We start from the raw sequence: 27,881 nt of genomic DNA on the forward strand, positions 1-27,881 counted from the left end.
GCCGCGTAATTGTATAACTTGTGCCATCCCAACCCCAAGACACACAGTCCCGAGTCACCTTCTCATCTCCTGGGTCTGGGAAAGGTCAGCAGGAAGTGCCATAATTTGCCATATTGTTGTTGACTTGAGTCGGCCAAAGAAAAGACCAACCGTTGGGGGGCTTAAGGTGAAGATAATCACAAGGTAGATAGGCTTTTTGTACTTTAAGGAAAACTAACAAATATTTCTTTTTTTGACAGCTATCTTTCCTCTTTAATTCAACAAAAAGTTCGTTTTTCTATCCAACTCTAAGACTACGATTAGTAAGAAACCCTGTTAAAGTATCTAAGATTTTAATATAACAATCCTTAGACCTTAAGAAGCCACCTACGCTTTGCCCAGGCAAATATACTCTGCGTAAATATTTCTTGAAAAATCTCCTGGGCAGTCCTGCAGACTTGCCTTTCAAATGTCAAGCATTGGGAAATGCGATGCTAGATTTAGCTGGCGGCCAACTCTGAAGTCAATAAGGAACCGGAGAGAGAGTAGGAGGAAGTCAGCAGGAGCAACTGGTTTCGCTCCTTTTGTTGTTCGTGCCCCAAAGACTGCCATTCATTTGATGTTTATTGTAGTCGAGTCGAGTCGACGATGTTGATCCCAGACGGACCCCATCTCAAATCTCACATCTTCCAGCTGCCATCTGCCATCTACTTTTGCACTGACCTTTTGGCTCTGCGAAAATTGCATGGAAAATGCGAAAAGTCAATGCTGTCGGCAGGTGGGGTGGGGTGGGGGTAAGGGTAATATGTAGTCAAATTGCTGTTGAAAATGCCTTCATCATCATCATGATCCGCCACTTTTTACCCCACCTTTTGGCTCTTTGTGTTGTTGTTTGACTTTTTAAATTGTTAAAACCAATATGATTTATGTTAATGCTAATATTGAAATGTCAAGTGTGGCCCACGAAACTTCTGCGTCTGAGTCTTCCTCTTCGACTTTCTAAATAGCCGCATTTAATTGGGTTTTCATATTAACAGAGATGCTTATTGCTTTACTTCCCTATAAAAGCAGAGTCAGGAAATCATAAAAATAAAGGAATAAAATGTAAGAGCTTATTAGTGGCTTAACAACTTGTAATTGATTTTAAAAAAGGAAGTAATAAACTTTATTTTATTTTCATTTGATATGGTAAGCAATGAGTTTTCGCTGTACATTTTCCATGACCTCAGCTCAGAGAGCTTTCATAGCAACCTGAAAATAGGTTGATGGGGTAGATCCAACCCAGGGTTACCTAGGTGCCAGGCCATTACCTATTTATATTTGCAGACTTTATACCTCAAGGCTGATTCTGTCCGTATGTGCTCTCTATCTAATGGCTTGATTCATTTTGTTTACTTGCTGCCAAAAATAAACCAGACACACATGTTTTCTGCTCTGTGGTCCCTTTCATATTTTGAATGTTTCTCGACTGCATTTTGATTAAGTAGAAAATTTAATTTGTTAACATTTGAACTGTTGGGTGTGTGGTGGTGGCCATGTAACTTGCAACGCATAAATCAAAACAGCTTTGACAGCGGTTTTTGGGGAAACTTATTATTTTTTTTGTTTATTTTCCAGTGATAAAGCGTGATCTGGGGGCGGCCCGAAAGCAGTTTATCAAAATACTTGTCAGTTACTTAGTGGCCTATCGGCAGAATGTGCGTATGCTGTATGGCTATGTGGTGCCACTTGAATCTGTTGCAATTAAGAGAAATTGCTGGCCAACGAACATAAATAGAAATTAAAAGCGCAATGCGAATGATATTACACCATTAAATGCGCCATTTAAGTGCAAGACGACAAGGCGGCGATTTAATTACAGCAAATTGCCAAGATGTTTCGACATGGCCCGATGTTCACGGGAGTTGGTTAGTTGGCAATGCGTTAATCCAATTTGTGTGCCATTAGATGACCCACATTGAAAGTGGGCAAGTGGACAAATGGACAGCGGAGATGCACAGATGGATGGCCAAGGTAATTGCGCTAGACGGAGCTTGCAGCCTGCAACTTGAAGCTCTGGCTATTGGCAATGTCAAGGTAACCAGTTTTGATTACAACCTGGAACACGTCTTTGCCTCCATTTCGCTGACATAATTGGCAATGACTTCGTGACTGGAAAAAAAGGTTTGCCAAATGGTCTCTTAAGAAAATTATAAATAAAAACTGCTAGTTGGTAGCCAAAACTCAGTGAAAAAGTTAAAGTAAATAATAAACTATAATTTTATATTATAAATAATGTTAACCTAAGATAAAGATACCAAAAAACCGGCAATTAAAATCCCATAAAAGTTTATTTCATATAAATAAAAAACCAATTACTTAACCATTTCTCTCAGTGCATCGCCATACATTCTGACTGCAGGATATCCGTCTCGCTGAATTTCATAATTTCGAGAAAATACTGACTGCTCCGAGCCTGGCACTTGACTTGATTGATTGCCAACTCAGTGACTGCCAGTCGAAAGCAATTTCCACTCGAGCTGAGCCCACGGGAGAGGCGCTGGCAATGGCTCTGTCGACTCCTAGGCAATCCGTAAGTACGTGTATCTGTATCTAAGCCAGTTGTTCCATATGTGGGTCGTTGATTCGCCGTCGTCAGTGCAAAATTTAAACAGATATTTGCATGTGTCTGGCAAAATGCACTAAGAGAGAGAGAGAGAGAGTGAGAGGTATGACAACATTGGGATGGGCCTTGTCGGGCAGATGATCGATTGGTTAGCTTTTAAAGCGATTACAAGGCACTGTTAACTGGTCACTCAACTATGCCGGTTGTTGGTTGTTAACTGATATGTTTATACATCTGGCTAAGTAAGTTGCGTGTGGGCTTAAGTTAATGTAAGTAATGTAGGAAAAATATAAATTAATCAGCCTTACAAAGAATGTGCATATCTATCAAAGTTTTTATCTCTTGCATGCAATTTATTTTCCAGTAAATTTGATTTATTGGCCAATTTTAAGTCAAAAATTGATTGATTTCTATGTTTTTAGCTGAGGTCTTACTTTTTTATGGTCTTAAAAAGTATTCTTAAGATCTCTTTTAAGAGTTATTTGGCCATAAATGTGAATATTTTTGCAAGATTTCCACATTTTGCATCTTCAATTAGCTTTAAAATTTATAAATTAGGTAAAAACAAAAACCAATTTTTGGATTTTCAACTTATTTTTATTAAATTATTTAAAAAGGGCCTTGTTAAGAGTTCAATTTTCTTATTTACCTTATTTTTTTTAAATTTTTTTTATTTCCAAAACCTCTTTCCTAGCCAAGGTTCCTTGCCTAAGTGCCCTTAGGGTATTAACAACTTCTTTCGTGTCTGGTTTTTTGTTTTTCCATTACTTTGTAGAAGCAGATGTCGTTGGCACATGAGTCTGACTTCACTTGAAGCCCCCAAGACCCAAGACCCAAAACCCGAGACCCGAAACCCACTCCCCCATTAATCTGGCTCTGCCTTCAGAAGTGTCGAGGGGTAAATGACTCCAATTTGATTTGTTTGGGTTGCCTGGGCTCTGCCATTGATGCTTGTTTGTGTTGAATTAAAATCGTTTTTTGGACTCGAAGCTGTCTAGTCGGTAAGCTGCTCCCAGGCGCCCAAACATATACATATACACTCACGTTCAAGACATATATATGTATTAGATATAGGCCTGTGTGTGCATTGTATAAATTGTAAATTGTCTTTATCAATTTGAAGTGCTAGGCGGATTATTTATGCAACTTGCCATGAATATTTTCATAGATAAAGTGCGTAAATTCACTGTTCTCATGTCTCTCAGCTGTGGTTTCAATTCGAATTGAAAAGTTTTTGGGTCACTTTGGGCTTAAATTACGCACTCTGTACAGACCATGGGCAGAGATTGCCGGCCGTTGAAATATTTAAATGCTCCGCCGCTGACAACTTCATTTGACTGCGAAGTGCGGGCTTGGGATTGGATGAAGCGGAAAGCGGGAAGTCGAGGGTCTGCAGTGCCATGATTGCCTTGATAGGCGTTAATATTGTCAGAGGGATTAGTGATATGTCTTTTAATGATATATGTTTTAAGAATTTAATTGCCTTTTCAGAAGTAGAAGGTCTGGTATTACTTCATTTTAATAAATTAACTTTCAGTTAGCTTACTGAATTCGTAGCTATTTGAAGGCTTATTAAATTAAACTTAAAGTCTCGTTTGATTTTCTAAATTCTCGGTGCATATGGACTTGCTCTTGTTTCTTCCTCGATCATCCTCCAACTCCTTGCTATTCCAATAACAATTTGGCGTGTTCCTTTTTCCCCCTCATTTCGTCACTAACTTCAATACAGTTACATCCTTCTACTCCTTGCTATTCCACTTGCTAATTTTATCATCCTTGAACTTCTTGCTATTCCACTAAGAATTTTTCGTTTTCCGCTTTCCCCCTCATTCCGTCACCAACTTCAATACAATTTGCTTTTGTTTCTTCCTGGGATCACCGTCGAACTCCTTGCTATTCTACTATTTTTTTCCTATTTCCCTCTCATTCCATGGCTAACTGTAATATAATTCGTTCTCGTTTCTTCCTTGATCATCCTCGAGCACTTACACTGCGAAACGTTCCTTGTAATTTCTGTTTGCACTTTGGAGTTTCTTTTGCATTTGGCGAATCAGTAAAATGAGGGAGGAATTGTTTAGGAAGAAGAAGTGTTTTCTTTCTCTCAGTGCACAGCTGCAAACCAACACAAAAGCGTCACTAAATACATGAACTTTTTCTTATATTTGTGCTAGTAAATACTACGCCGTAAGACGAATTTTAGCACTCCTGTTGATATATGTAGATAAAAAACTTCGATTTCCCTTTAATAAATAAATATATTTTAATTATTTTAACTTTAAATATAGATATTTCAGAAATAATTCCCCATTCACATCTCAATATTGGTCAGAACTCATAGAGTCTGGTCAACTACAAAATAACAAAATTAGAGCAAACAATGGAGGGGATTAAAATAGGAAGCTGCACGGACAATGGGCAATCAGCGCGGGTCCTCCTCCCTCGTCCTTCGACCTGGCCTCCTCCTCCTTCTCATCATAACCTCCCCCTCTTCCTGCTCTAATTGCACTTCCTTTGTGCGTGCCGGTGGTTTGTTGCTGTCTGGGCGTGAGTTTTTGGACAGTAAACAGGATTTCCCCGGCCAGGATCGGTCACTTTCACTATTCGATTGGGATTCGTAATCGCTTTATAATACCAAACCACCGCAAAAACGTTGTGCAAAAGTAACAGCAGCTGGCCCAAAAAGATCACACATCCCCCTCAAATCAAATGAAGCGCATCTAAGCCTTTTTTCAGCTACTGTCCCATAAAAATCTCCACGCATTTTTGTGGATTTTTTCACGCTCTGTAATTTGGCACTCATTGGAATTGCTTCATTTTGAACTTTCACTTTGTTTATGGGTCGTTTTTAATTAATTTTTATTATTTTTTGTCCCAAAAAAAAAAAGAGTATTGTTAACCCTTTTTCCCCCAGCTTGAGCTAAACAGTTTTGACATATTTATGGTGGCAGATTTCTGCGGGTTTTATCTGGGGGAAAAAGGGTTGATTTTCTAATAGTTCGACATATAATTTGCACTTGATAACTCACATTCGGGAAATGTGTTAAAGGGACCAAGGAAAAAGGTAGCTCAAATCCCAAATAATGGCTCTGCTGATCGATTTACTTTCTGTATTGAAAATATTACATTTTCATTTCATTTTTTTTAGGGGTCAAAGGAAATCATAATTTCATATTTACTTTGCGAAATTATGTTTGTTTTCTGTCTGGGCGTGACTGTGTTTCTGGCTGTGTGTGTGTGTTGTAGGGGAAAATGTTCTTTCTTTCTTCTCTTTTTACAGAAATTGGGATTAAATGTTAATGAAAAGGTAGCTGGGGAGATAAATTATGATTAACGAGCGAGATAGATAATTTAAGGGACAAATAACAGACAAATTTATGTTTTTTTCGGATTTTTGATTCAAAGATATTCCACATTTCTAGGGACGACATGTATTTTAAGTTAGCTACTTAGTTTTTATGACTAATTTTTTCAAAGTGTAGATACAATTTTAAAATCTGATACAGCTTTGAAGGTTACCTAACATTTTTCACTACTCTAAGTAGGCCATCTTATCTGCTGAAATCCTTGTTTATCCTAAAACATCAATACTCTAATCATGTGTACTACCAACCACTTTAGTTTTCTACAAAGTGTCACTTTTCCTGTCAGTTACCACCTTGTTTTGACTGTACTTCCCCGGCAGCTGGCACTTTGCCACGATGACTACATGAAAACTGAATTGCAGCGGCTACTTGAAAACGGGGACGGGGCGTGAAAATTGTGCCATCTATCTATCTGTCTGTCTTTGTTTTTTTTTTCAACTCTAACAACTGCACGTGCAACATGCCGACTGCCTAGATAATGACATTTGACATATTGTGAATCGCTTACGAATGACGAATGTGTTGTTGTGCCATCGCTGCGACACTTTCAAGTACAGTGGCTCCTCGGGGCGTAACAAAACCCAAAAAACCGAAGGTTCCGACACTTCGCGCAGGCGCAACTGTCACGGGCAATTTGTCACAAATCAAAACGAAAGCAAAACTAAGCCCGGAAGTGAACCCAAAAGGGGTGACTAACCATCCCGGGGGCTGCACAGGCGCAGTTACAGATACAGATACTGTATCTGCTGAATCCTTGTCTCTTCCTGGGCGTTGTGTAATCCATCAAAGGGCATTCGCCACGCTTCGCCTTCCGCTGACGAAGCGTGTCAGAGAAACGCCTACCAGCTGGCTGGGCTAGGAAATCATCCTTTCTACACAAGGATAAAAGGTTTACACTTTCTTAATGTTTTTAATAATATTATTACTAAAAACTAGGTTCTTTAATCATGATTTAACACTTAACATGTGTTTTAAATAAAATAATATTATTTAAGAAAAGGTCTGAAGATTATAAAAATATTTTTTATGTAGTTAAGTTTAATATTAAAAAGCCATTAAAAGCCAAAAATGATCGTAGCATGGAATGTTATATCTCGTTGAATTCGTAATTAAATTCCCCGTCGAACTGTGTACCACACTCAAAAAGTGATTTTTTTTGAGAATTTTCGTGAATTTTTATGATGTTACCCCTTTCCAAAAATCCGAAAATCAGTCTGTGCCGATTTTCCGCCCAAAATATCAGTATTTCCCTCATTACAGAGCCAAAAGTAATCGTAGAATAGAATGTTATATCTCGTTGAACTCGTAATTAAATTCCCCGTCGAACTGTGTACCACACTCAAAAAGTGATTTTTTGAGAATTTTCGTGAATTTTTATGATGTTACCCCTTTCCAAAAATCCGAAAATCAGTCTGTGCCGATTTACCGCCCAAAATATCAGTATTTTCCTCGTTACGAAGCCAAAAATGATCGTAGCATGGAATGCCATACCTCGTTGAATTCGTAATTAAATTCCCCGTCGAACTGTGTACCACACTCAAAAAGTGATTTTTTGAGAATTTTCGTGAATTTTTATGATGTTACCCCTTTCCAAAAATCCGAAAATCAGTCTGTGCCGATTTTCCTCCCAAAATATCAGTATTTTCCTCATTACGAAGCCAAAAATGATCGTAGCATGGAATGCCATACCTCGTTGAATTCGTAATTAAATTCCCCGTCGAACTGTGTACCACACTCAAAAAGTGATTTTTTGAGAATTTTCGTGAATTTTTATGATGTTACCCCTTTCCAAAAATCCGAAAAAAAATTGTTAAATTAAATAATAAAAATACACAAAAAATCCTTAGCACTATTTATACATTTAACTTACTCAAACCACTTTGATCTATAATTTTTTCCCGTGTAGAACCTCTATTTCGAGCCAGTTCAAATTGCTCGTAAAATTTCATAGCTCGTGCCATAAAAATCATCGACCTGAAGACTTCTTCCTGATTTTGTTGTGACACAAAGCCAGAGGTAGAAAGAGAAGTTTATGGGCTCGTAACTTGCCCTAATTAAATGCAATTAGTCCGTTCGACCAGGCCAGCCAGCTGGCAATTAGCCAGAAAAATGCATAAAAAATTTTAATAAGTGTCACAAAAAAAAAATCATAAAAATGAAACAGAATTTTGGTTACTTTTATGTGATTTCAGTTCTGATGCCCTAAAGCGGTTCAGAAGGGTTTTTTCCTACCCCATCCTTGCCCCTAATTTTTCCCTTTCAATGCATTTTCCATGCAAAATACAAAGAACATTCGTCTATACATTTTTTTTAATGCGTTTTTTATGAATATTTTGGTTCGTTACACGCCTAATGACAGTTGATGTTTAATGGGGAACACACCCCGTGGGCCCAGGCACATAAATCAAACAAAGCCACTGCCTAGATTCCTCTATGTGCACCTCTCTACATGAAGTCTATTCGAAATCAAAGAAGCACTTTGTGCCGCCTCATTGCGGACCTTGACTTGCCCCCAAGACAAGAGAACTCGCCCTGTCGTCACCTGAGCTGAGCTGGGCCTCACCTTTTAATTAATTAGCAGCAACAAAAAGTTACTCATTTGTTTACCATCCGCCCCCTCAGACTTGCGCCTTAAACTCTCTGTGCATAATTAGGCAAAGATGCGCCTAATGAGTCACGTGTGCTGAACCAATGCCCTAACCCACGTGCTATTTTCTGACTCAAGGTTACCTCGAAATGAACCCTAATGAACTCTGGACTTGGCCAACTTCGGGATAGATGAAAAACACTTTGTTAGTAGGAAGAGAACGGCCAACTACTTGGTAGAAGTCGTCTCTAACATTCTTAAGAAACTGGTTTTCTTCCTAATGAATTAAAGAATTTCAACTATCGTAAAGGCAAAGAGGAAACTAAAAGCAGTTTGATTTAGTGATTTAGTTTTTTATTAATCAAATGCATTATGGATGCAGCTTTAACTTTGTAGGGTAGTAAAAAAGTGCATTTCAAATATTCCGCTTTAATATTTCCATGGCAGAAATAACTTTACTCCCCCACAAAAATAGTTATTGAGATCAGCCAGCAACGCCCAGAACTTTGCAACTCCATTTAAGAGCCTTTCCTCCCCCTGCCCCCGTTCGTTTACCCAAATGTTTGCCAAAGGAAAACCAACTTGCAAGGCAAACACACCACTTGAGACTTTTCTATCCGAATGGAAATTGAAATTCTCGTATGGAAGGCACGTTCCGGACATGCGGCCATGGCTATAGAAGTTCACGATGCCGAGCATATTTACTTGCGGCTGTCAGTTCATAATTGAGCAAAAATTTCCATTACCATTTTGCTATATCTGCCATTTTCCCTTGCTCTCCGGGAATTTCCAATTAATGAAGCATTAAAAATGCGCCACACAAAAGATTGCAATGCGGTGATAAAAACTCAACCGCAGAGATAATAGAGAAACTCGCCGGGGGAAAGTTGATTGCAATCTGGAAACTGTCCCCTTGATTAAGGATCATCCGCAAATATCTTCATTCTATTGCAAAAATATATGGTATATATAGAGCACTTTCAGATAGCTCTGCCAGCGGGGGGTTGCAAATGTGGGTTGGCGAAAAAAAAAACCGAAATTCGGTTGCAAACTCTCGCTGATGGAGTGAGATACAAATTCACGCTCGAAGGAATTCTCGACAAGCTGCATAATGAACTAGAATGGGTGCGAGTAGGCGATTGTCTGCACTGAGAGAAATGTTTTATCCATAACTATTACTTCGATTTTAGTACTTACTGATTACTAACTGATTTTTAAGGTGATTTGGCTTGATATTTTATATTACTTTTTAAATACAAAAAGAAATTTAAGCTGCCTAGATTCCTAATAGAGCTAAAAGTAGGATTGTCACCTCCTTAATATATTTTATATTTTTAAAATACATTTTTAAAAATCTTATAAATTATACAAAATAGTAAGAAAATGAATTACAAATATGCCTATTTAAGTTTTCATTATTAGAAGTTTAGTAAGTAACTTAAATTTCTAGGTAAAAATTGATTACTTGGTGGAAAAAGTCAGAAAATATATTAAAAATATTTTTATTCATTTGCTAATCCTCACAAATAATTCTCTAAAAATCATAATACCATAAATCAAAATTCGTTTTATTTTTCTACCTTTACTTCAGCAGCCAAAACATTCGATTTTCGATTAACGAATATATCAATTTGAACAAAAAAACAAAACTATTTAAACGATCCATTCTCCGCTGTCAGAGAACGTCTATCGAACTCCCTCCCTGCCCTTCTCTTCACCTCTCTCTCTCTCTATCTGTTCATTAGAAGCCGTAAACGTGGGAGCCCCGACTGCCGGCCATATATCAATCTCGATCTCTATCTAAATCTCAGTAGGAATATCAATCCCAAAAACTCCAAGCCCAAGACCCATGGCAAAGCGTGCCAACGGCGGCAAACAACAAGCAAACGAATCGCGGCTTAAATGAAATTGGTGCAATTTTGATTGATTTATAATTGAATGTGAATTGTTGATAAGATTATGATAAACGACATGGTTGGATAGTATGCCAGCGCAAAAATTATGTGAAAATTGAAAACAGGTTAACCCACCGAAGGAGAAGGAGGAGGGTTTCAGAGGCAAGTCCACTTCAACGCTAGTCCATCGCTGGCGTCGGCGGCATTGCCAATTTGATGGCATTCGCTTCTCGTTTGTCGCCAGTCCAAGGGGAGGGAAAACCCAGTCAGAGGAAAAAGAGAACTTAGTTTGGGTTATAAAGAGATTTATATACACTTATTCTGAGATAAGTCAAATGGTTAGTTAAAATTTAAAGTAAAGTTAAGCAGTACCTGAGTTTCTGACTTTAAACTTTAAGACTTACTCTAAGCTTACTCTAAGCTAAGTACATATAGCATAGAGTATTACAGCAAACCAAGTCATGGCTGTTGGTTTCAAATGCATAATTTCCATTTGATATCGATGGCGATTTGCATTTTTGTCGCTTTTGTGGCTGGCTTTATGCATAATAAAATCAATAAACGCACATTGGAAACTGCATATCAATGGGGAGTTCGATTGGTATCGCTTTTGCTTCAATTTCAGACCCCGATCGACAAAAGTCTTGTTTTCGAAGGCGACATTTAATTGCCTGCGATTGGCTTTTCAGGTGGTTATGGACAGAGAGAGGGGGGCTTTAGCTTTGGATTTAGTGCGTGGAGTTGTAATTTTTTTTTGTCACTAGGAAATGCAGTTGATGTGAGTTAAGAGCCGAAATGCAGGCCGAGCTTAATTTAAACAGGAAATTATGAATGTTGACTGCAATTTGTTTATGCAGCTGCCGAGTCCCCCCCGCTTAAGCCCCTTAACCATCTATTTCCTCAATGACTGAGCAAGATTGGCCAAAAAGTATGGCACGATAAAGTTAATTTACTCTGTCTTGTGTGTGTTTCTGTTTGGTTGTTGTTTTGATGGCGAATATTTCACGCTACTTGCTGTTGCAGTGGCAGTGGCCTGAAGTCGGTCAAAAGGTGCCTCCGATCAGCGTCTGTCATGCATCATTAGCGGGCTCAAAGGCGACCGATCTGGGTCCAATACTCATTCACATATATTGCCGACAAGCTGCAAAGTCCATAATTAGTCATGTGCGTCGCCTTCTGACAGATGTCCTGATCTATTCTTATGGAATGGTAGTATGGCATCGGAACAATAAGAAAATTGCATACATTGGCAGGGGGTCGTCGAAGGTTATTAGTCATTGATATGCGCTTTTGTAAGCCGCACCTTCAACATGGGCCTGGCTCTTTCTTTATGACTCGATTCTCGATTTCTCAGTTGTCTGTCTATTAACAAAGGTTCTTAACACATGCGGTAAGGGTTACTTATGGTTAATTATCAATGGTTATGTGGGGAGTGGTGCCATGGAGTGGCCAATGGATTTCTTTCGATTTTATTCCCTGAAAATGTGCCATTTTTATCCATTATCTTATTCAGCATGACTTTAAAGTTTCTTATATACAAAACTATCTTTAAGACACAGCAACTTAGTTGAACTTTCTTGTTAAAACTTTAACATTTATTTAGTTTTTCCTTATGACTTTGCAAGCCACATTAGTCGACACTAAACAATGAGCGCTAATAATCGCAGCATTTGGAAAATTCGCTATGCCACTTATGCTTCAAGCGTTATGCCTGCGATTTCCTATTTTTTTTTTTAGTTACCCCCCAAATGACGGCACAGTGAACACTCATTAGGCACACGCCAAACAAGCTGCGCAGTGCGCACCATTCACCAGGCCACTTTTTTCCCTCATTTTCCACAGGATGCCACACTTTGTATCAACTATCGCCATGTCCAGTCCAACATTTCAACAATCCAACAGCCAAACAGCCAATTAATTACCCCCGAGAAACAAAAAGTCTGTAAATCATTTTGAACTTGACATTCGGTGCGAGGCTAATCCAAATGCAAATGAAAAGCCACATCGAAGTGTCTGGCTTTCGAGCCTCCAGGTGAGGCTATTAACGAGGGGGGGCCTGAGCCTAAAATCGTAGAGGAAAACTGGTCAACCGGCTGGAGACTTTTTCCATAAAACTATATAGATTGCCCGGCAGTCACATGATTTAATGAGCATTTATGCAAATGATCAGGCCAAATGTGTCCGACATTCTCCTTCTGCTGTTGTAACATTCGATGTTATCCTTTGAGCATCCTGTACGGCCTTGTCGTAAATCATTCACAATGTGTGTTTGCATATGTGACGAGGGGTGTGTGTGGGCCTTTATATCGTTTCAATAGTAGAGAAAAAGAAAAAGGAAAACCTAGCCTAGGACCTAGGCGAGTACCAAACCCAAAACCTACAAACAAAAGAGGGGCAGCGGCCGATGACACTTTTGGCTGCAATCAGGCGTAAAAAGATGCTGCCCAAAAGCAATTTTCACTTTTGGTTTTTCGGTTTCGGTTTTTGTTTGCGTTTTTCCTTTTGCGAATTGATGGGCAGACAAGACCTGGAAAACGGGAGGGAGCAGAGGGGGGTCTCCCATCAGCAATACTGCAACAATGCGACACAATTTCGGTATTGGTTTTGGGTAAACAAAAGGCAGTTTAGACCCTGAGATGCCCTTTTAAGAAGCATTACTAAAATTACTATTATGTTAAGAATTTTGTGGAGATTTTCTTTGTAATATTAATGTTTTATTTTCTTTATAAATAAATTATGAAATAATAAACCATTTATATGTGTAAATCTGTACTTGTAAAGACTTCTTTTTATTTTGTAGATTTTTTTAACATTTTTAAATAGCTTTCTCATCCAATAACTTTCCCAAAACGTTGAGAATACTTCCCAAAAATCTTAACATGCTGGGTGTAGTCATTGTCTAGCCCCATCCATGGCTGAATGGTCAGACACCCAAGCCGCAGTGACAATCTCCGAGTCACTTCCCTTCGGCTTCCCTTTTCCAACTTGTCAATGTATTGCCTTGCGGTTGCCTTTCGGCCAGCTTATTGATTTTGGTCAAGTTTTGTCTTCGTGCTGTGGTCGCTGCGAGCAGTGAAATCAATTGGAAAATGCGCTTAATGATTTTCCAAGATTTGTGCTTTTGCTCTAATGACTAAACTGTACTTTGGAGTGGGCCATTGGGTAAGAGGGAATGCACAGAAATCCCCGATAATGCCACACCCATTACCTAGGGTAGGCAAGGAATGCAGCAAGGGGGAAAAGAACAGGCAGATGGGTTAACTTCTTGCCGAGAAAAAGGGGGTTGCACCTTTATTTTTTTTTTCAAAACGTTACAAAATGTGCAGCCTGTGGACCTCCTTCCTCCTTCCATTTCGCTGCTGGCACAATTATGTCAACTCCTTGAACCGATCCTTAAAGTTCACTTTCTGGGGCGGAAGTGTGCTCCGCGTGCAATTTGAAAACGATCAAGCGTAACTCGGCTGCAATGAGCCTAGTAATTATGGGTGCTCATAAGAACGGTTCACCGCGGGATATTCGAGGGGTGAAGCACCCTTCTGGGGTCGCAGGATCAGTCAGTCTCTTTCTAAGATCTTCAAGGATACGGGTAGATAGGCATCTTGGCTGTGCAACAATATGCAACAAAGCATTGCATTTGGGGTTTCTTGATGCAATTTAGGCAATCTTATTGCAACATTTTATTAGTTTTGTAATCTATGAACTCCCACTGTGACCTTTCTTTAAGCTGATACAATACAGCCAGCTTAAGGAACTTGAGTTTCTAATATACATGGTGGCCCCTGTAGTGTTTGCTTTTTTAACTATCGATAATTTTGAGTTTGACATCTCGAATGTCATTGGCAATGTGTCAGATATTTAGTAGAAGGTTTGCGGTTTACGAAATGATTAAGTTTAGGGCCGAAGAAAATTGGAAAATATTGATAAATATTGGTTTTAAAACGCAAATCTTTCGTGGGCCACCCTTTACATTACGAGGATGAAAGAACCATCCTACTAAGCATTCTCATTCATATTAACTATTAAATTCCCAGAACAATCAGAATCGTTTTAAGCAATTAAAAACCCTGCTCTCCCCTCCTCCTACTTTACCATTACCCAAAGACCCGAATTCAATTACAAAATTTTCAATTAATGTGATGGCCACCCCGCTGGGCAGAGAGAGACAGCAAGACATTCTAATGCTCGCATATGGTCCCAAAGTCTGTTGAACACACTTGTTTTAGGCCCTGGGATGTTGGCCCACACAAAATGGAGGCCATTTCAATAGACTACATTAACAATATTGCCAGTGACCTGGCTCAAGGAGAGGAAAAGGTCCGTCGGTGCCCCAAAAAAAGGGCACTAAACATGGAAATTATGCGTGTCCATTCGGAGTTTTGGCCCCTGACCAAAGCCACTCCATTCGATTCTAAGGGCCAAGGTGAAAAAGCTTTTAATGCCAGACAAGAGAATGAGTTTTTTTTTGTCTGGTTTTAAATTTCCGTTCAGTTTTCAGGGCGTTTTCCGGCACGCGTCCTTTAAACGCTTCGCACCTTTTTTTTTACAAAAGCAAAACGTTTAGAGATGAAAGTTTCAGATTGGCAAAGACGATTAATATCACTTAATTAAGGTGAAAATGTAGATGCCTGACAGCTGTCAAATGCGTATGAAACGTATCAAATGGCAGGAGAGCAGGACAGGGCACACAAAAAAAGTAGTAAAATACAGGAAATCGAATATCATTTTTTTATCCCTATTTTTCTGGTTGTTTTTTTCGGGTGGTTTTTCGCCTTCGCCTTCGCCCAATTGCCCAAAGTTGGGATTAGGGATTGTGCCGAAAACATATATTAATAGTCTCTCGGCCCCGAACAATGACAGCAATCAAATCGCATTTGCCGTTATGCCAAAAGCGGATTTTTGATGCCAATCAATCAGAAAAGTGCCCCGGAAAAAGGAACTAAAACTCGCTTCTCGCATTGTTTTCCCTTTGTTTTTGCCAATCGGTTTTCCTACGATTCTGGGGTGAAATCAAAGCGCATTTAACTTTTGTGGTTCTGCAGATATTCGGCTGTAGAATTTTCGCCAATCTGCCATCATCATCAGCAGCCCCTAAGCGAACATTTTCCACGGCAATGGGCTGTCAACGAGTGTTCGATTTGGGTTGCTAGACCAGAGGAGTTGGGATCTCGGGGAGGAGTTGTCTATTGGACCACAGATTGCAATTTAATCTGGCCTGACAAGTGCTGTTGTCTCTCTAAATTTTGGGGCTGCATTATAAAAGCCAGATTTGTTTGTCAAACTGCCTATTAAATTTGGTTTTGCACTGAGAGAAATATTATAAACCAGGCGGGCTGAACGCCTATTCTCATTTGTTTTTGTAAGTCCTCGCTGCCTATCGACTTGCTCGTCCATAAGCTTTAGGTGCTCGCGCCCCTAATCCACTAACAATCTTTCGTGTTCCTCTTTCCGCCTCATTTGGTCGCCAACTGCAATACAATTTGTTCTTGTTTCTTCCTTGATCAGCCTCGAGCTCCCTGCTATTTCAGTAAGAATTTTTCGCTTTCCTCTTTCCGCTTATTCCGTAGGTAACTGTAACACATTTTGTTCTTGTTTCTTCCTCGATAATCCTTGAACTCCTTTTTATACCACTATCTTTCGTGTTCTTCTTTCCACCTTATTCCGTTGCTAACTGTTCTTCTGTCACTGTCCTTCCATCACCCTCGAATACTTACACTGGAATTCATTCCTTATAACTTCTGTTTACACTTTGGAGATTCTTTCGCATATGCCAAGACAGTAAAGTGAGTGACAAATTGGTTAGCAAGAAGAAGTGTTTTTTTTTCTCTCAGTGCACAGCTGCAAACGAACACAAAAGTATCACTAAATATGTGCACTGTTTCTTGTATTTGTGCGAGTAACTACTCTGTCGTAAGACGAATTTGAGCATTCTAAACTGTTTGGAATATATTTAAAATATAACCATTAGATGTATTTATGTTACATTTTAGTTCGATTTTTATTTCAGAAAAAAATAATGAAAATCATAGTTACAAGTATCAGACCTTCTTCTAAATACTTATATCCCATAACATATCAATGGTATCTACCACTTTCTCCCAGTGTACTGCAGTCAGCTGGGCACACACTGGCATAGATAATGGACTCCCTGGCATTCCCTGCACCACCGAATCGATAACAATGGACTGGTTAATTGAATTGCCCAAACCAAATGGTCTTGGTCTTTTGAATGCGTGGGCCGTCGAGTGACCAAAAACCAAGGTTGCTCTGTTGTTGTTATTGTTATGCAATAATGTCCCGATTTTAATTGTATCGATTTCATTTGAATTTCGTTAGCTCATTGTCCATATATGTTTATGGCTTTCGAAAGTACAAAACAAAAGGAGAGAATATGTTTTCTGGATTGTTTTTATGCTCCTGACAAGGTTAGTCAGTGAGGAGATTGACAAGATTGATAGCTAAAGGGGAACAGTAAACCAAACTTACCCGATTTTGAGGCAAATCTCTAAGATTACTCACATCTTATACTTTATTCATTGCTAAAAATACAATTTCACGCACATAAAAATAGTCAAACAACTCTAAACACTAATCAACTTAGCCACTAGCAAAGATTTACAGATATCATAGATTTATCATACATATAGCGAGCGATAGAAAATACATAGATGATGGGGGAAGTAATAGAGATATAAATAAACATTAGATACAAGATACATCACTCTAAGACTTGGGCTTTCGACTTCGGTTGGGCGTGGTCCTCGGCGAACGCTTTGTACTAGTCACCGGATAAGTGGTGGTCGTCATAGTACTTGTTTCTGGTGGTGCTGATGATGATGTTGAGGGTGGATCCGTGGTCGGGATGGTAAAAAGTGGCCGCCTCCCAATAGGACGTTCCCGATAAACGCACATTATTTCGTCGGCAGCATCGGGGCAATCAATTTGCTGGAGGAAAAGAAATTTATGATCAGGATTGAAACCAAGACAAGTTAGCCAAATTCAAGTGACCTTCCGTTGGTCCTTATGTCCTCCCGTATTTTTATCTCAGAAATAACAAATCTCAGATTGATCATAAAGATCATAAGTTCTTGTTTTAAAATTATTTCAGATTACTTATTACTCATTATTAACCTTATCACGGACAACCCAACAATCCTTCTCGGAACCGATTGTCTTTAAACTTATAAAATTGCAAGCAAGCTGTTTTTCTAAGAATTTTTTTGATAAGAAAAATATTGTGAAAAACCCAAAAAAAAAACATTCACTGCTATGCAGAAACGCACAGAATATAGCAAAATTCTAAGAAAGATTGCGCATATGTCGAGTTGGATAAACAAAAAAAACAATAGGAATACGCAGATCGTTGTACTCTGGATTAAAGAATATAGTAAAATTATAAGAACAGACCCATAAAGGGTGTCCATACGTCGAGATGGCTTAAAAGAAATAAACCTTATCTTTAGAGTATAAATTAAGGTTAAAGCAAGCCATATTGCTCAGTGCTAAAGGAAAGGATGATGGGGAAAGTCTATCTACTTTTACTGACCACACTTCTTGGTAAATATAGAAAAACTAATAAATGGAGTACAAATTAATCATTTAGGTATTTTAAACAAACAGCGAGCCAAGTAAGAGGACATTGCCAATTCTCGTTCAGAGACGTTTCTGGCTCCAATGGGATTTTCACCTATCAGGATGGCGAGGGTAATCTTCAACTACAACTATCATCGGTGGTAACAACAGAATTTAACCCTAACTATGCATTGTGGTGGAAAGGAAACCCAACAACCTGCACAAGCAATGGCAAAAGAAATTATTTGATCCTGCGATGCCCCTTCGTTGCAAAACAGAACCTCCTGAAAGCACTGTTGAGCTATATAAAGGCGTTAAAACCGTCTATGCTGATTGTAAGGAAACTATGTATTCCATTGGACATAAGATCGATGGAAAATTCCTGACTTTGTATGACGTGTGCTACGATACTAAGAACTTAAGGGCTCGTTACTCACAGGCCAGGATATACCCAAAGAAAATAAGTGAGTTGTAAAAAGAAGACGGAAAATCAAAATAGTTTTTAATGTCATATTATTTTTATAGATCTTCCACGTCCGTTGGATAAATTGTTCTCTCCATATCCAGTTATGACGCCCTTTAATGCAAAATCCTTTTTCAAGGGCGAAATATACTTAAGATTTAAAAAAATCTTTACAGAAGGACAAACCTATATAGCCAAAGGAGCTGAGGTTATTAATCGTGGACACCTGACCGCCTCCTCAGACTTTCTCTTCGAAGATCAACTAATCTCAACGTATAAGCTGGTAAACGTGGTGCCCCAGTTCGCCAGCATTAATGGAGGAAATTGGAATGTAATAGAGAGGTGGGTGCAAAGTCTCCCGATGGATGACCATGGATTAATTGTTAGAACTGGAGCTTTTGGTGTTCTGAAACTAAAACGAGGTGGCGTGGATAAGTTAGCCTATCTTATCGAAGGCGCAAAGAATCCAGTCCCCGCATGGACTTACAAAAAAATAACCAGAACGAAGGCGGACGGAACTGGCACTCAGAGCTTGGTCTTCCTGACCTACAACAATAGATATGAAATACCCAACAAGAGGGATCACGGCTTTTGCTCTGAAGTTAGTTGTCCTTCAGGACTCACTTTTAATACTAAAAAGGAAGCTGGTTACACAGTGTGCTGTAATGGGGCTACTTTCCGAGACCCCACAGTGGAACTTTAATTTTATTAAATATTATCAGCAACTCAGGTAATACCCATTAAACGAAAAGTAAAAGGGTATATTGGGGTTTTTTTGAAATTATTATTTTTATTTAGGAAGCGCTTCTAATTCTATTAAGTTAGTAGCCAAGTTGGTTTAGTCCAAGGCCTTGGACCCTTGCAAGGCTGCTCAACGCCTGCGTACATCTTCCTTAAATTTATTCCTTAAAATCTCGAGAAATACGTAACGAAATTTAAAATGCAATATCTCAAACGAAAGATATACATTTCAAGCATAAGTTTTAAACATCTTATCTTCTAATCTTATTTCTAAAATTAAGAACTTAGAACTTTCCTTACCTTATCGCACAATTGACTGACTGTAATGCACTTGCCACTCACGCAGCGAAGTTCATGGGGGCGACAGCCACCTGGCGTGGTGACCACTTCATAGAGCTCAGGCATAGTTGTGGGTGGGTCAAATGTGGTTGTGGTTGAAGGGGCACTAGTGGTGCTAGTAGTACTTATGGCCCTGTCCCTTTCACGCTGCTGAGCCAAGGCCGAACTGGGAATCGCACTTGCCGTTCTGGCCGCCGGAGTTGTGGGCGCGGACGTGCTAAACTTCACAGAAGTGCGATTCGCTCTCTGGGAATATTTGAACTTGTTCTCCGAATCGCTGGTCATCATAATCTCTTTGCTGTCACGAAAGTTCACTGAGAATTAAATTGGATAAATTATGATTTATAGAAAGGTTTAACCTAAGATGAAGTTTTTAAGAGAAAATTCATTTTATAAACAAAAAGTTAGGCTTATTATTAGGAATATATTATAAGTTCTAAAATAAAGGATAAATACAATCCTGAAAGGTTAAAATATTTTACAATTTATAAACATTTTGCCACACATTTAGGAAACCTAAAAACTATTATAAACTATTCTTAAACATTAGAACCTACAATGACAAAAGGTCCAGCCATAAGTTTAGATACAATATTTAGATACTTTTCACTTACCAAATCCTTTTGATCCACCAGCTGGTTCCTCTGCACTAGTATTAACCGGTGGTGGAGCTGGAGCAGCCACCTTGTGAATCTGGAATTTGGTCTCCGTGCCCGCATCCTCGTCTGTCGTCGCCGTTATATAGGTATATAGCTTATCATTCGTCTCGTTTGGCGACAAGAAACTGGCATATGAAAAGACCCTTGGAAAGGCATTCAGTTCGGCCTCATCGAAAGGACCCAAGTCTCCCGATCCGTACTCATCGCAATCATCCTCATCACTGCCATCGAAGCAATCGAAGTTTTGATCACATCTCAACTTTTCTGGTATACATTTCTCATTCGAACGGCAACGGAACTCGTCCTGTTCGCAAATCAAACATTGCTCATCCTCATCCTCGCCACCCAGGCAATCCTTGATCTTGTCACACTGCCAGTTTTGGGGAATGCAACTCCCATCATGGCACTGGAACTCATTTCCATAGCAATGATCCCGCCTCCTAGTGGAATCCTCGCATTTGTGACTCTCATGGGCATCGGGATAGAGGTTGCAGTCGAAGAGCTCACTCAGGACATCCGAGTTGGCAATCACTACGGAACAGGCCTCTAGAATGGCTATCAAATCGAAAGCAAAAATGTCTTTTAAACGTGAAACTCGAAAAGGAAATAAAGTTCTCAAGCACTTCAACTTCTAATCTAATCAAATTTTTCACGAACTTTAAAAAATTAAATCATTTTCCATGACTTATCCCCTGACTTACCCTTGCAGATGCGCCGACATGGCGGCAGTTGTCCAATATGCAAGGGTCGACACTCTGGTTCCAGAGCCCCACAAACAAATTCAGCCGCCCTCGCCGAGCAGTTGGACCGGATGAGCTGCTCGTAGGCAGCCATTGAGACCGCATCCCGCGGAGCAGCTCCCTCACGATTGTAGGTCAGATCATAGTCGAGCACACCCTGGCACATCGGCAGCATGGTCGACTGGCAGCCACTGTTTGTCGTCGAGGGGGTGGTCAAGGTCATTGCTTGTGTTGGCCGCCCACTGGCCGACGAGGGAGGCGGCAGGGTAGGGGACACACGGGTCAAAGGATGCTCGTTGCCAGCAGGAGTCGCCTGGGGTTTGGGCAGTAACTGCAGGAAAAGTGATAATATGGTGACAGAGGGTAAGCAGATGGCAGAGAGGTTGGATTGGGTAACATTAAGCAAGCTAATCCTAACTCACGTCTTTGAGCAACTGCAACATTCGCTTGTCCTGCTCGATGGGTACCCCGAAGCTATTCTGATGCCCTGAGGTGAATCTGATGCTATCCGCTGGCAGCAAGGTGTCATCATAGTCGGCATCGCCATCTTCGTCCCCATCCTCCGAATCACCATCCTCAGCAAATGATATTTCAGGCAACTCTGTGCTATCCCCATCATCAGCCATCGCTCTGAGTCGTGTGGTTTCCTGGGGCTCACGTTCGGTGGTGCTGGTGGTTTCCTCATCCCAAACCTCATTGCTATTCGAACTCGTGGATGTCAGAGTGGCTTCATAGCGACGCTGAAGGAACTTGGCTCTAGCCACACTGACATCGTGCAGCCACAGACAGTAGGTGATCAGTCCGAAGAAAAGCAAGACACTGGCCACGAAAATAATGGGCCACCTTAGATATTTCCACCTGCAGGCGCGTCGAGCATAGCCCAACATCATCCAGGGTGTTGGCTTCTCCAAATTATCCAATTTGCCATTCAAATAGTAATTGGCCGTCAATGGGTACTTATAGCGTCGAACTTGAAGTTCAGCCAGAGTCTCGGGACTGCCCAGCATTCCAATATGGTATTTCTGTGTCTCACTCCAGCACGATTCGCCTGTGGTGCGGGAGTAGTCGCTGGGATCTTTCACAGAGACCAAACTATCATCGTCGATGGTCTGGACCGTGATGTTGAGGCCATGGGGATATTTGGTGGGCTGACGTCTCAATCCGGTGACTGATGATGTCTCATTTGCAATTATTTCCAGCTGCTTCTGTTCGGCCATTATTACCTGAGCTCACCTTTCGAATGGCCCCTTCAAATGTCAATTGCCAGAAGCTGCACAAATAATAATGAAAATCAATAATATTTAAGATTATGAAATATGAATATCATATGGTTATGATATCAATCAGCTGATATCATTATTTAAGTACTAAAAAAATGGATATTTGAAATATAATTTTTTCATTTTACAAGCTAAAACGTATCAGTATTACTCCCCCTTTCTCTCAGTGCCCCTTTAGCCTATGCCATCCTTACATAACCCGCTGGCAATTGCATTTATCAAACCGATTGCTGAGGCTCTTCAGCAGATTAGGGCTCTGATCCGCTCTCCTGGCAAATACAGATTTGCGAAAGGCAATCGAATTGCAGATGAAAATGAAAGTGCCTTGGCGATATGCATTTCGGCATTTCCACAATTTGTGGAAAGTTGTCACCCAACCTGAGAGATTGCCGATCTTCAAACGGTTGCCTCAATTAAGCTTCATTAATTCCACTGAAAGAAAAACCACAAAAACCCATCACATGGATAAGAAGAAGCGGCTGTTTGGATTTTCCCAAGACCCCCCAACAGTGATAAATAATCTTATGGTCGTAGACTTATACGATCTATGCACACGAGAAGCCCCAAAAGTATTGGCCAATAGTTTAGAAAAATTGAAATGCGAATTGCATTGGGCAAGAGATCGCCGCCAGCCGGCTAGTTGCTGCTTCTGCTGCAGTAACTCTGCAGCAAGTTGCAGCTTACACACAAAGCCAGCGGAAAACTTGTTAGCCGGAAAAACGAAGAGCAGGCGAAACAAGCGAAACAACGGCAATAATAGTTGGAAATAATCTGGCGAATCCAACGGACACGAAGAATAGATGCCCTGGGAGCGGTTATTATAAATGGGAAGCTGGAAATTGCATATAAAAAAATGTCAAATAAAATGGTTAAGGCTATGGAGTAAGATTCCTTTTTTATGAGCAATAGATTGGGAAAATATTTCACAGATTTATTCTCAGATTGCAGAGAATTATGCAAATCTCTTAGTTTAGAGGCTCAGATCTCAACTTAAGGCAGATTTATTGATAAAGTTACATAGAGATATAGCTTGATCATATATATTCTTCTACAATAAGAGATTTATTGACTTTAATGTAATCATTGTAATCATTTTTTAACCTAATCCTTTCCTGATTGTTTCTCATTTTGCCAAATTAAGTCCTTTCTAAGTTCATTATTGATCTTTTAGGCTGAGAATGTTGAGTTTACAGAACTTTTTCCAACATTTTAAAGCTTTAAATTTAACTAAGAAAATGCAGCTTAATTTTATAAGATTTTTTAACTAACATTTCTAATATATCTAAGATCCTTTTTTTTTGTAAAACTCCAAAGCAGAGCATTTCCTTAACAAATTGTTAGGTTCACGAAATCCCAAACCGAGTTACTTAAGCCGTCACTCGGTGTTATGCATTCGTGTAACTACGACTTTATACCCTTTTCCCCTGGATTGGCATTACGAGTGCGATGATCAGAAGGCGCTTGAGCTTGGCGGCCACAGTTGGCTGAGTGTCGAGTGCTGAAGTGTTTTTACAAAGATACAAAAATACAAAGATACAAAGATACAAAGATACATATATATATATCTTATGGTTTTGGTTCAGACATTACGAGTCGGGATTTGCTCCTCTTGCTGCCCAACTGGTGCTAGTGACCTTTTCACTTTTGTTTTCGTTGCTGCCTGAATGCCTGACTGCCGCCTGTTTATTGCCAAGTTGCAAGCAGCCAAGCTGCCCAGTTTCCATGCTGCTACCTCAAGTGTCTCGGCTTCTTGTGGGGAAGCTCAAGAGGCGGAGACTGAAGCTCAGAGAAAAATATAAGATCGAAGTATTGCTTTTGATTTTGTTTCTTTACTGGCAGCTCATAAATATTACATTTTTAATTATGATTGATTTTGGCTTATAAGAGTCTAAAACAAGTTTGGTTATAAAAAAAGTATCTTTGATCTTTCTTAATAGACACATAGAATCTAACGTATAATTTATAAAAAATAAAATCTATGTTCTTCTACCAATTTGGTAATTATATTTATTTGACCAAATTTAGCAATTTTTTGGTAGTATTTTTTGCAGTACATCAACATCTGCTCTGCCGTTCGTTGCTCGATTAATGAGCTGCAGTCCGGCACTCAACTCTCGCCTCTTCAACTCCTCTCAGGTGTGCGAAATCTGTTACTCATTTTGTTGTTTTTCATTTTTGCCAGGTTATTAAGACTCTGGCTGGCGGCTTTAAAGATTTGGCTAAGGTCAGTTGAACGGCGGAAAATGCTAGCCAAGTGAGCAATCGACAGAAAGGTCATAACAGCAATTGACGGAGCGATGTGAAGAACCTTGCCTTAGGGTCGAGACTCCGACAGCGATGGGTGGGGTAACCACGATCTTAAATGTCTGCGGTGAATGTGGAGTAGGAAACTTAAGGTTTTTTCTTCTCTACATAGTTAACGACCCATGAGCATGTCAAGTTGCGTGGGAAATGAGGTAATCGAAGTACAAAGTGGCCATTTTTGGTGGTTAGTCGAAGATCCAAGATCTCCTCTCAATCACACTCTCAGTCACGCACCTTATCTAGATCTTTGGCAACCTGTCTCTAATTAGTAACTGTACTACTGCATTCGATATCTGAGCGTCTGTATCTTGGTCTGAAAGGCACTTCCAGGCATTGTTCAATCGCTGGTTTTGGCCAGCCATTAGAACACCTTTGGGCAATGGCATGCCTCAATGGCCCAGCACTGTGCTGGAGGTGCTCTAGGCACCTCTCTCTCCCACCAGGTAGTGCAATCTTCAATCGGTCGAACATGTACTTTATGGCTTGCCTAACACCACATAGTTTTGTTAAGTTTGAATGGCTCTGATGTTGGCCATTTCACACGTCGAACGAGAATGAAACTAGCTTAGAGTGCACTGGGAAAAGAGTATGCTGAATGTGATAGATCTTTTCTGAAGAAGTTAAGTATCTCAAAACATCAGAAAACTTTATTGATGTTATAAAGTTTAACTACCTTTAAAATTAAGTAACTTCTAAAAGAATTATGATTCTATATATGATAATTTAACAACATTTTTGATTAGAAAACCAGCTTTTTCCAAGTGCATACCTTGCATTCCTGGCCAGGTAAATTGCATTGAAACATTGCAGCATCCACTGCAAAATGCCAGCTTATAAGTTAAGTCATTTTGTGACTCGAAGCTGCTCTGCAGCAGCAAAACAGCAAATAGCAAATGCAACTGCAACTGCAACCGCACAGTTCAAAGTTATTTTGTACAAATAAATTGTTTATGCTTTTCGATTTTATTTTGCCTCGACTGAAGTACGTGCCATGCGAGGTGAGCCAGAGAGCCTCTGTCTGACCAGTCCAAGTGCGATTGTAAGTCGGGACCTGAATCTGAATCTGAATCTATATATTTGTAGCTGAGGCCAGCTGCCTGCAGTTAGCGGGTGGATTATGGCAGTTAAACATAGCGATTATGGCCTTACATGAGCATACACACAACTTGCTACAGTTTTTTCCAGTTCGCATTCTGACTCACATTTGGCTTACAGAAGATCAAGAGGAGCTAATAGTTAGAGAGAGTTATGACAACCAAAACGATGGTTGGTCGATCGTGTTTGGGTCGAGGTGGACTGGGCTGATTATTAGATGGCAAGTCGATGGATTCCAACGATTCTGTCCGATTAAGCCATCGATCATTGTTGACATTTTAAACAGATCGTGGGTGGATAGAGGCACGTCTGTCGGTTTAATTGACTTTTGATCTATGCATTTATTTATAAGTACAATGGCAATCTCTTGTTCTTTCAACTGGCTGCTTATTACCGCATAACCATAACTTTAATTACTTTTCGCATTGTGGTACATTCTTTGGGTTCCTTTTGTTGGGCGATCGCGAAAACTGATCAGTCATGGTTTCGCGAATTCTCTTTCAATTTATTTACTGCCACTGATTGATCATGATCATGATATTTATTAAGTTAACGTCTGATACAAGAGTGTTTTATGGGGTATAATTAAGCAGAATAGTGATCATTATCCTTGGAATTCATGTAATTGTTATGTTTGGAAATCATCTTGCAAAATATCGAGTGTTATTTTAAATATTATTACTACTTTTTACGTTTATTTTTTATATTGATTGAGGAGTTAAGCTCAATGACTAATTAAGAGACTCTATTCTGCTTGGAATTTGTAAGCTTTCCTTTCGAAAACACCTTCCAGCTAAATCATAATCACCTTTCCACTTCTAATGATCAGAAGGCGCTAAAATGATGTCAGAAATCTTCTGCCAGCAGCTTTATGATAATTTGTTAGCATTGAAATAATCTTAGAAAGGTTATTCCACCAACATAGTATTAATCTTCTAAGCTCTTATAATCACTCAGCTGGAGAATGATCTCAGAAACCGTTTGCCTGCCAACCACTTTTAGCACCTCGAAAGAAGATCAAGAAGATCTTGAAAAAGAAAAACTCTGTTACTCGTTTTATCGTCTAATACCTCATTGAGATTTACGCACATCCACAGATCAGATTTGGTTTTATGTTTCTCTACTTAGTTACATCAACTGTAGTTAAAACTGTGTACTAAATCTGCTTGTCATCAGAGCAATTATTCCATCAATCAGTTTATACAAGAGATCTCAACAGCCTGCCCAGTCATCAGACGCCAGACGTTGAATTCTTGTTTGCACTTTGTGTACGTTCCACCTGTTTGCTTATTTGAATAAATTTGTAATTAATGCAGCTACCAGATTTTCAGATTTTCAGATTTGTATTTCACACCAGAAAACACCCATTCAATAACGTGATGATGATCGTTGTAGCTCACACGAGAACCGCACTTTTGTCACTTTTCCACGCTTTTTGGATTCACTTTGCGGTCGGGATTCTACAACAATTTATTATTATTACTTCATATTGTTGTTAGGCGAATGTGAGTGAGTGCTCGACATTCATGTTATGTTAATCAATGTTGATTTCAACTTTATTTTTTTTTTTTCTGCTTTAATTAAAAGTGCAAACTTCAAAATTAATTAGACTGACTTTGGCTTCGGTTTGCACATGGCAATTTCAGCTTGTTACACTGTAATTACCAGCGTCTTAATTTGCATAAAAATTTCGTTTGGCAAGCATTTGTCGAGCATTTTTTTTGCTTTGGAATGCTAATAATTGTGGGAGGCTTCTTTGTTTTCCCCGTTTTTCCAACTTTTGCAAGTTTTTGAAGTTTTGTCAATTCTTAAGATTGCCCATACACACATCACTCAATCAACCACATAAAAACTTAAACGTTTTTAGCCTTTTTTTCAACTAGAAAAGTAAAACTCACTTTTAACACTTTTTGAAGATTTATTGAACCCGCTTTTTTCTAAGCCGCATCCGCGCGATCGGCTGCCAAAAAACCGACTGAAAGACACAACCTCGGCTGAAGAAGCCAAAAAAGCCAAAGCTTCTCTTTGGTATTCTTCTGAAAGAGTCCAACACGAAGCTCACCTCAACTCGGCTTGGCTTTCGGTTTCGATTTGATTTCGCTTTCGAGCTCAAACCACGGATCGGGTCTCAAATCGCCGGCAAACTCTCTTAAAACTCGTCATGCACACTCTTAAATTGCAGTTTTTAGCTCTTTTAGGTTTTTCCTTCGATCGTTTGAAGTCATTGGTTCACTGTGTCGCCTGTGATTTTTTCTTGTATTTA

The 27,881-nt window shown here is 39.6% G+C and overlaps 1 protein-coding gene across 2 annotated transcripts; it reads right to left on the minus strand.

The window, feature by feature from the left end:
- Nucleotides 1-16,931: 16,931 nt before the first annotated feature.
- Nucleotides 16,932-27,751, minus strand: LOC108107173. Of its 2 annotated transcripts, XM_017214588.2 has the most exons (6): nucleotides 27,517-27,742; nucleotides 21,362-22,209; nucleotides 20,901-21,270; nucleotides 20,155-20,754; nucleotides 19,502-19,854; nucleotides 16,932-17,370 (listed from the first exon to the last, which is right to left on the minus strand). In XM_017214588.2, the coding sequence occupies exons 2-6, from the start codon at nucleotides 22,154-22,156 to the stop codon at nucleotides 17,149-17,151; spliced, it is 2,340 nt and encodes a 779-aa protein (XP_017070077.2). In that variant the 5' UTR covers nucleotides 22,157-22,209; nucleotides 27,517-27,742; the 3' UTR covers nucleotides 16,932-17,148. The 2 variants fall into 2 exon arrangements, with proteins under 2 accessions (XP_017070077.2, XP_017070078.2); XM_017214589.2 differs by lacking the exons at nucleotides 16,932-17,370; nucleotides 19,502-19,854 and adding an exon at nucleotides 20,003-20,093 and having other exon boundaries at nucleotides 27,517-27,751.
- Between the last annotated feature and the right edge of the window lie 130 nt (nucleotides 27,752-27,881).

Source organism: Drosophila eugracilis, unplaced genomic scaffold (genome assembly GCF_018153835.1).
Source record: "Drosophila eugracilis isolate 14026-0451.02 unplaced genomic scaffold, ASM1815383v1 contig_1197, whole genome shotgun sequence".
Classification (NCBI taxonomy): Eukaryota; Metazoa; Arthropoda; class Insecta; order Diptera; family Drosophilidae; genus Drosophila; species Drosophila eugracilis.

What these genes read in the sequence shown, in the direction of transcription:
- LOC108107173 (XM_017214588.2), bottom strand. Translation starts at nt 22,156, where the DNA reads ATGGCCGAACAGAAGCAGCTGGAAATAATTGCAAATGAGACATCATCA. An exon ending in TGGTGGATCAAAAGGATTTG is followed by an intron (nt 19,855 to 20,154) that starts GTAAGTGAAAAG and finishes TTTAATTCTCAG; the next exon opens with TGAACTTTCGTGACAGCAAA. An exon ending in TCAGTCAATTGTGCGATAAG is followed by an intron (nt 17,371 to 19,501) that starts GTAAGGAAAGTT and finishes CTTTTCCTCCAG; the next exon opens with CAAATTGATTGCCCCGATGC.